This window comes from Xenopus laevis, chromosome 3L (assembly GCF_017654675.1).
Source record: "Xenopus laevis strain J_2021 chromosome 3L, Xenopus_laevis_v10.1, whole genome shotgun sequence".
Classification (NCBI taxonomy): domain Eukaryota; kingdom Metazoa; phylum Chordata; class Amphibia; order Anura; family Pipidae; genus Xenopus; species Xenopus laevis.
This window is the reverse complement of record NC_054375.1, coordinates 7,467,769-7,477,511: the sequence shown is the minus strand read 5'-3', so window position 1 is coordinate 7,477,511 and position 9,743 is coordinate 7,467,769. Positions and strand designations below refer to the sequence as shown.

General features: G+C 43.7%; 1 protein-coding gene across 1 annotated transcript; it reads right to left on the bottom strand.

The window, feature by feature from the left end:
* Positions 1 to 4,064: 4,064 nt before the first annotated feature.
* tuba8.L (tubulin alpha 8 L homeolog) lies at positions 4,065 to 9,528 on the bottom strand (the record flags this gene model as incomplete). The annotated part of the gene is given in 5 exon segments (NM_001096986.1): positions 4,065 to 4,421; positions 4,579 to 5,259; positions 5,761 to 5,909; positions 7,331 to 7,553; positions 9,463 to 9,528. Coding segments are annotated over 5 exon segments (1,371 nt in total). The 3' UTR covers positions 4,065 to 4,127.
* Between the last annotated feature and the right edge of the window lie 215 nt (positions 9,529 to 9,743).

Sequence of the window (9,743 nt, the reverse complement as noted above, 5' to 3'; positions counted from 1 at the left end):
ACGCTGATTATACAACAAAGAACATCTTTAATCCAGGCCTCTGCTGTAGGTGCCCTGGGCTCGGCTTTGCCTTTATTTGGGGGCAAGGAGAATGTTAAATTGTTTATTTAATTGCATAAAAGGGGATCTCAACCCAAGGCTATACATGTTTTATTGCTACTTTTTATTAATCATCTTTCTACTCAGGCCTCTCCTATTCATATTCCAGACTCTTATTTAAATCAGTGCATGGTTACTAAGGTAATTTGGGCCCTAGCAACCAAATTGCTGAAACATCAGGCTGGATAGTTGCTGAATAAAAAGCTAAATAACTCAAAAACCACAAATAATAATAAATAAAAAACCAGTTGCACATTGTCTCAGAATTTCACTGTCAACATCATAGTAAAAGTTAATTTAAAGGTGTACAACCCCTTTAAGCAGCTTCCTAATTTCCATTCATTATGTGTAAATGTAATTGCTATGGAAAGCAGGATCTGCCTGGCTGTTTCTATTCTCTGCATTTCTGGTTCTGACCAATTAACCAATGTAGCAGAAGTCAGCTGATTTACAGACATGGAGGAGAACAAATTCTTAGGAAAACGAAAGGGATAAACGGAGAGAGAGGCCAGAGCTGTAAAGTGAGGCTGTTCTCTTCCAACCAATCGGAATATGTGTTACCATGACATCATGATTTTATTTATGATTGTACAAAATGATGGGGTATCAGTTGTCCCGATTTACCCCTATTATAGGGTGAGACTCAATAATGGGCAAGGGCATATAATTGTTAAAAAGAAAAAAAAAATTATTTTGTAGTTCGTATGACGAAAATCATGTGATTTTAATGCTTTAGATTCAGTTTAGCCAGGCACATTCTGCCACCAATGTTTTTTTTTTTTCAAAAAAAAATTAATTTTTTTTCAAATGTTTTTTTTGGGGCCCCAATTTGTTTTTAACTTATAAGGGGGCCCCTGCCACCAATGTTTGTTTATTTTTTAGTTTTTTTACATTTTTTTTGTTGGGGCCCCAAGTTTTTTTTAACTTATAAGGGGGCCCCTGCCACCAATGTTTTTTATTTAAAATAAAAAAAAAAAATTTAATTTTTTTTTTGGGGCCCCAATTTTTTATAAGGGGGCCCTGACCATCAATAGCTTTTTACAACTTGTGTGGGGGGGGTTACTTTTTTAGTGCTGATGTCTGTGTGGTCTTTTAACTGCGATGTGGAGTAGGCGGGATATGGGGTGGAGCTTGGTCGTCAGTGTGGGCGGGGCCCAGGGGGCCCCAAAAATTTTGTTGTACGGGGCCCCGTGATTTCTAATGGCGGCCCTGCTTGGGCCCAACGATCGGATCGATCGGGGAAGTCCGTCCGTCGGATGGCCTCACACACGGGCCAATAAGCTGTCGAGTCTTTCATCAGCTTTTATCGGTCCATGTATGGGGGCCTTTAGGATTTAAATGATTGAATTGGAAGGGTCTTATAGGTGATGTGCATTGTTATCCTGTTTGTTTAACATGAAGACATAGGCCAATGACCAATGCCCACAGGGGAAGAAGCCACAGAGTCTTCTACTTGTCATGTTGACATTTGAGCCTGAAACTTTGCTCAAGTCTCTATTGCTTTTAAGTTGTTCCTTCTGGAAGACGTCACCTCATAATAAAAGATTCTGGGCCTTTTCATTCATTGGATCTTTAATTCATCCTCAAAGCTCTTCACATTCTAAATACGTCCCCATTTACCTTCTCAGTGGGAAATTATGTTTTAAGGAGATTATAAATGGGGTGCTGGGAGTAGAGTCAGGAATCTGATCAGTCACAGTTTCCATAAAAAACAGAACAGGGACAGAAGATACACGTGAATGATAGTGACTCTGTGAGTTTTATTATCCTACATAGTTATAGCACAGATCTATTCCATCAGCACTACAGATATTGTTCCTCATTCACATCACTCGTGGAGGAGCTTACAATCTAAAGGGGTCCCATCACACATGCACCATAGTCCCCCGAGGAACCCCACAGAGACACATGGAGAACAATCACCCTACTTACAGAAAGTCAATGGAAACAGAATAAATGTGTAATAATTCTGTGACATTGGAGACGGCCTTTCTGGATAGTGGGTTTCCGGATAATGGATCCCATACCTGCAGCTGTATTCTTTAAAATAAATGGCTATTTTAATTGGGAAAGATACACTTTGTGACTTCTGTACACATTTGCGGGTGCTGCACTTCCCAAGAGGGAACCTGCGCTCAGTGACAAAAAAATCTTTAAAAAAAAAAATATACAGGTATGGGATCCGTCATCCTGAAACCTGTTATCTAGAAAGCTCTGAATGACAGAAATGTTGTCTCCCATAGATTTTATCCAAATAATTAGGGTGACGTGGCAGGGGCGGGACAGTGACGTGGCGGGGGCGGGGCTGTGATGTCAGAGGCAGGCTATGACAGTGATCACTGATTGGCCGCCGCGTCGATTATAGGAAATTTTGCCTGGTTTTCGTAATTTGGAAAACTGGGCAGGCAGTTTTGACACGGGCAGGTGGCAACTCTACAAATAATTCAAATTTTAAAAATAATTTCCTTTTTCTCTGTAATAATAAAACAGTATCTTGTACTTGATCCCAACTAAGACATAATTAATCCTTATTGGAAGCAAAACCAGCCTTTTGGGTTTATTTAAGGTTTTCATGATTTTCTAGAAGGCACGAAGATCCAAATTATGGAAAGATCTGCTATCCACAAAGCCTCAGCTCCCGAGCATTCTGGATAACAGGTCCCATACCTGTATATATCTGGTTCAAGAAACACTAGAAATTGAAACTTTATGCATTATAACATAATTCTAACATAACATTCTAACTTAGTGTGCGCCCAAAATGAAGTTGAAATTCTGGGGGAAGAAATCAATTGTGGGTGGAAAAAAAAACCATGATGGGGTATATTTATCAAAGAGTGGAGTTAGAAATCCACATAGTCCTCTAGAGTGAAATTCCGCCATTCTCCAGTCATTTCTATGGGATTTTGAAAGGCGTATTTGTTAACAGATGAACTTTCACTTTCACCCATTTATAATTTCTCCCATAGAAATGAATGGAGAGTGGCGGAATTTCCCTCTAGAGGACTGTGCCGATCTCTAACTTCACTCTGATAAATATACTCCGATAACTTGTGTCCGTGAAATTGCACATTGCACCAGGGCTGCCGGGGGTACTGCAATCAGAGGCCCCAAATTAAATGGCGCCCAAGTGATACAAAATCGTGAGTCACAAAGGGGACAGGAACAGACCATGGGTGGAATTCTGGAATGGCTGGGATATTGGAGCATTTCATCCATTGGATCTCCTTTATAACTGATGAAAGGAGCCACAGCCAAGAGGGCCCTGTTGACAATAACTGGGGCCCCTTTGGGAGAGGCCATTCTAACTAGTATCAGACACCATTATTACTGATGGTCCGGCCCATGAACCTATGTGAGGGGAGAAAAAAACATGTTTTTTGATGCTGGAACTGGTGTTAAGTAAAAGGCTGGTAACTATTACACTAAGGGTCAGGGCACAGGCAGATTAGGGGCAATTAGTGCCCCGGCAACAAATCTCCTCTTCTTCGAGGCGACTAATTTCCCTGAACTGCCTTCCCACTGGCTAGAATGTAAATCGCTGGAAGGATGGAACTCTAAGAGAGTCGTTTTCCAAAGTCGTCCGAAGTTTCCTCGCGCGGCAACTTCGGGCGACTTCAGAAAACGAAGTGCTCCGAGTGCCATCTCCAATTTAGATTCTGGCCGGCGAGGAGGCAGTTTGGGGAGATTAGTGGCTCCGAAGAAGAGGTGATTTGTCGACTAATCTCCCCGAATCTGCCTGTATGTCCTAATCCTAAAATGGTGAGAAATGTTGCCTCTGGGTGGGGGTAGGGTATAGAGCAGGGTTGTGCAATGTGGTTTTCACCTACAACTCCCAGCATCAAACAACTGCCAGTCCTTGGAATAAAGGCCAGCAGGAGGCGCCATATAAGCCCCATATCTGGATGTGTTCGCTATATAATATGACTTTCTGGATATCTGGACAATAATAGAGGTCCCGTGACTCATTTGAGGTATTTTTATTTTAGAAAAAGTCTTGCAAGACCCAACATGAAAGTCTCAGGTTCTTAATATTCTTCTCCTTCATTTTCTTCCTGAAATGAGTCTATTCCCACCTCCTCGTAATCTTTCTCCAGGGCTGCCAAGTCCTCTCGAGCCTCAGAAAACTCGCCCTCCTCCATGCCCTCGCCCACATACCAGTGTACAAAGGCACGCTTGGCGAACATCAGATCAAACTTGTGGTCTAGCCGTGCCCAGGCCTCAGCGATGGCCGTGGTGTTACTGAGCATGCAGACTGCACGCTGAACCTTGGCAAGGTCCCCTCCTGGCACCACGGTGGGAGGCTGGTAATTAATGCCCACCTGAAAAAGACAAGAATATTAGAGGGATGACAAGAAGAAGAAGAGATATGGAGGTGGAAAGATAGTAGGATCAAGGAAGATATCAAGGTGAGGTAGGGGTCACATGGGGGAGAAGATATGGATTTAGGAGGGATATGAAAGGTATTTGACCAGGCACCTTGAATCCAGTAGGACACCAATCCACAAACTGTATGCTTCTCTTGGTCTTTATAGAGGCGATGGCCACGTTGACATCTTTGGGCACCACATCACCACGATAAAGCATACAGCAGGCCATGTACTTCCCGTGGCGGGGGTCACACTTCACCATCTGATTACACGGCTCAAAGCAAGCATTGGTAATATCTGCCACTGACATTTGCTCATGGTAAGCCTTATTTGCAGAGATGATGGGGGCATAGGTGACCAGAGGGAAGTGAATGCGCGGGTAAGGCACCAAGTTAGTTTGGAACTCTGTCAGGTCTACGTTGAGGGCACCATCGAACCTCAGGGAGGCCGTGATGGAGGAGACAATCTGGCTAATGAGCCTGTTCAGCGCCATATAGGTTGGCCGCTCAATGTCCAGGTTTCGATGGCACAGATCATAAATGGCCTCATTGTCTACCATGAAGGCACAGTCTGAATGTTCCAGAGTAGTGTGCGTCGTCAGGATTGAGTTGTAGGGTTCCACCACTGCCGTGGAGATCCGCGGTGCTGGATATATGGCAAACTCCAGCTTGGACTTCTTCCCATAATCCAGGGACAGTCGCTCCATGAGAAGAGAGGTGAAGCCAGATCCGGTTCCTCCTCCGAAACTGTGGAAAACCAGGAAACCCTGCAAGCTGGAACAGGCATCAGTCTGAAAGGGACAAAGAGAAATGCGTTAAGAACCATCTGCTCAAGACAAACATACTTGTGCATTGTATTTACATCTCCACCCAGCCAAGAAAAGAATCAAGTATAACTAGTTTGCCAAATAAATTGACCTCTGCTCAATTTGGTTTCCGCCTTGGTGATCCAGATCAGGCTGATACAATCATTTGGTTGGATTATAAAGGTAATCCATTGAATCAACGCTCAGATGTGGTCCTCACTCAACTAGATTTCAAACCTTGGTCAGGCAGGCCAATCAGCTTGCTCTGTACACATGCGGACTCGGTCTAGATCTGATCCAGAAACGGCATATCCAGAATCAGTGAGGAGGGAAAGCAGAGGGTCCCTAGGAATTCTCAAATATTAAATTAGAATGGACCACCCACCCCGTCCCCTGTGGGCCAGTAGAAAAGGCAGTTCATCCAGAGTCAGGTTTCAGTGCCTTCAACAGTTACACTTCTATATCAGAGTTCTCTGTGTCTCTCACCAGCTTCCGTATCTGATCCAGCACGAGGTCGATGATTTCTTTGCCAATAGTGTAGTGTCCTCGGGCGTAATTATTGGCCGCGTCCTCCTTGCCTGTGATAATGTGTTCTGGGTGAAACAGGTGTCGGTATGTACCTCCCCGAATCTCATCTAGGAAAAATGTAATTAATACAGTGAGCCTTCCTCATATTTATGTGTTTCACCTTCACTGATTTATCTGTATCTTGTGGCACAATCAAATAGGAATGATGGGTAAGTGGAAGCAGCCTGAGGTTTGTAATGAAATATTTGCAGGTGGTGCTTATAATAAACAGGGGTGTTTCTCCTTCACTGATTCAGTTGGACTTGGTTTAATAAGCACAATTTAGCAGGAACAGTCCCCTAAGTTTGGTCGTAGTCTGTACAGAGAGATCCCATAAAACTATAGCACCATAGGTATTCCCCTGTACTAAGCACAATTCAGCAGGAACAGTCCCCTAAGTTTGCTCATAGTCTGTACAGAGAGATCCCATAAAACTGTAGCAGCATAGGTATTCCCTGTACTAAGCACAATTCAGCAGGAACAGTCCCCTAAGTTTGCTCATAGTCTGTACAGAGAGATCCCATAAAACTATGGCAGCATAGGTATTCCTCTGTACTAAGCACAATTCAGCAGGAACAGTCCCCTAAGTTTGCTCATAGTCTGTACAGAGAGATCCCATAAAACTATGGCAGCATAGGTATTCCTCTGTACTAAGCACAATTCAGCAGGAACAGTCCCCTAAGTTTGCTCATAGTCTGTACAGAGAGATCCCATAAAACTATGGCAGCATAGGTATTCCCTGTACTAAGCACAATTCAGCAGGAACAGCCCCCTGAAGGTTGCCATAGACACACAGATCCTATCGTACGAATAGAGGATTTGTACGATTTTCGGATCGTGTGTTCTGTGTGCCGACATCTTTCGTCCGGCGGAGATTGGTTGATCGGTCAGGTTTAATTTTGACCCGACCGATCCTGCCGGAGCCCATGGCACATCGTAATCAGATCGTTCGGCCATACGGCCGAACGATCAGATTACCTCCGATATAGCCATGCTTGTTAATGGCATATTGGGGAAAGATCCGCTCATTTGGCGATGTTGCCAAACTAGCGGATCTTTCAGTCTATGGCCACCTTATGTTTGCTCATAGCCTGTACAGAGAGATCCCATAAAACTATGGCAGCATAGGTATTCCCCTGTACTAAGCACAATTCAGCAGGAACAGTCCCTAAGTTTGCTCATAGTCTGTACAAAGAGATCCCATAAAACTATGACAGCATAGGTATTCCCCTGTACTAAGCACAATTCAGCAGAAATAGTATCTCTCGGTAAAGGCTATGAGTAAACTTAGGGGACCGTTCCTGCTGAATTGTGCTTAGTACAGGGGAATACTTTTGCTGGCATAGATTTGTGGGTGGGCAAACTGGGCAAAAGAACAAATCTTTCTGTGCATTCCTAGATTAACTGTCCCTCACATCAGGCAGAATTCACTAAAGGACAGGTAATATAAAACCACAATGTAACACAACTAGAAGTTTATCAAACTTACCTACTACCGTGGTCTCTAAATCCACCAGAATGACCCGTGGCACGCGCTTCCCATTGCTGCTCTCGCTGAAGAACGTTTCAAAGGAGTCGGCTGAGCTGCTCAACTTCGGTTGGTCCAAAAATGTGCCATCTGGTTGGATGCCATGCTCCAAGCAGAAGAGTTCCCAGCATGCATTGCCAATCTGAAGGCCGGCTTGGCCAATGTGCACAGAAATGCACTCCCTCTGCAGGGAAACAAATAAAAGGAAATTGAGATTGAACTGTAAACACAAGGACATTGGGGTCATACGAGAGGGGAGGCAGATGTGGAGACTGGACCTGCTAAAAGTTGGGCCCTCCATTCGACAACAATAGTTTTAGGGTGGACCAGCGATTTTCCCCTGTTTTATATAATATACTTTCCGATCGCTCTTACATGATGTTGATGCCGAATAAAGGGGTAGTTTGCCTTTAAGTTAACTTGTAATATGTTATAGAATGGCCACTTCTAAGAAACTTTCTTTCTTTTCATAGTTTTCAAATGCTTTGCCTTCTTCTTCAGCTTTCAAATGGGGTCGCTGACCCCATTTAAAAAAATTTGTGTAAGGCTTCTAATGTGTTTTTATCGCTGCTTATTATTACTCATCTTTATATTCAGACCCTCTCCTATTCATATTCCAGTCTCTTATTCAAATCAATGCATGGTTGCTAGGGGAATTTGGACCCTAGCAACCGGATTGCTTAAAATTGCTGAAATTGAGCTGCTGAATAAAAAGTGAAATAACTCAAAAAAAAAGAAATAATAAAAAATGGAAACCAATTGCAAATTGTCTAAGGATATTACTCTCTACATCATACTAATCGTTAACTCAACCCCCACACTCCAAAAACATACAGATAAAACTGACCATAGTGTGTGATAAAGACTTTAGATTGTCAGCTCCACTGGTACAGGGGCTGTGAAGCAGTGCAGAATATATCAGTACGGTGGCACACTATACATGCACTGCCCCCAGTGAGGCCACGGTAGACAAGTGAGGCTGTTTGGCTGCTGGATATCATTTGGCATAGGGTCCCTGGAGGACAGCAGTTCTATTCCACAAAAGTCACTGACATAAGCAAACTTACCTCTGGGCTTTCATTTTCCTTTAATGTCAAATGTGATCACTATCTGTTCTTGCTAAATGACCCCTTGTATGAATGTTAAACCTTACCCTGCTTTCATGTAACCTTGCATCATGTGGGAGTAGCCCCCCTAAAAGGTACACGGCAGTTCTTATTACAGCATAGGTATTCCCTGTACTAAGCACAATTCAGCAGGAACAGCCCCTAAGTTTGCTCATAGTCTGTACAGAGAGATCCCATAAAACTATGGCAGCATAGGTATTCCTCTGTACTAAGCACAATTCAGCAGGAACAGCCCCTAAATTTGCTCATAGTCTGTACAGAGAGATCCCATAAAACTATGACAGCATAGGTATTCCCTGTACTAAGCACAATTCAGCAGGAACAGCCCCTAAGTTTCCTCATAGTCTGTACAGAGAGATCCCATAAAACTATGGCAGCATAGGTATTCCCCTGTACTAAGCACAATTCAGCAGGAACAGCCCCTAAGTTTGCTCATAGCCTGTACAGAGAGATCCCATAAAACTATGGCAGCATACGTATTCCTCTGTACTAAGCACAATTCAGCAGGAACAGACCCCTAAATTTGCTCATAGTCTGTACAGAGAGATCCCATAAAACTATGACAGCATAGGTATTCCCTGTACTAAGCACAATTCAGCAGGAACAGCCCCTAAGTTTGCTCATAGTCTGTACAGAGAGAGCCCATAAAGCTATGGCAGCATAGGTAGGTATTCCCCTGTACTAAGCACAATTCAGCAGGAACAGTCCCTAAGTTTGCTCATAGTCTGTACAGAGAGACCATAAAACTATGGCAGCATAGGTATTCCCTGTACTAAGCACAATTCAGCAGGAACAGCCCCCTAAGTTTGCTCACCTAAGCACCCACCCTGCATAAGGAACACTATTCACAGGTCTGACCTCTCCCTGCAGTAACCCCACACAATCACATTGCACCCCTGGGTGCTGGCATGAAACCTAATCCCAGGAAATATAAGTGCTGCCAACCCTCTCCCAGCCAGAACGTACTGATTTGCTTCTGATCCCCCACATCCTGGATAGAGAAGGTTCTCCTATTCTCTCCAAAACCCCAGTCGGATCTGAGTCCTGTTGCCGAAAAGGGACGGGCTGTGGAGGGAGCAGCACAGATTTGGTTTCAAGTCTCTAGAGCTATAAACAGCCACCAGTTGCTAATTCACACACACATAAAATCCCAGGCTGTTCAGCTCTGCCATGAGCAATCAATGTCAGGCCATAGGTTAAAGGGCACATATACCCTCTGTTGTCTTCATTTTTTTTAATGAAAGCCC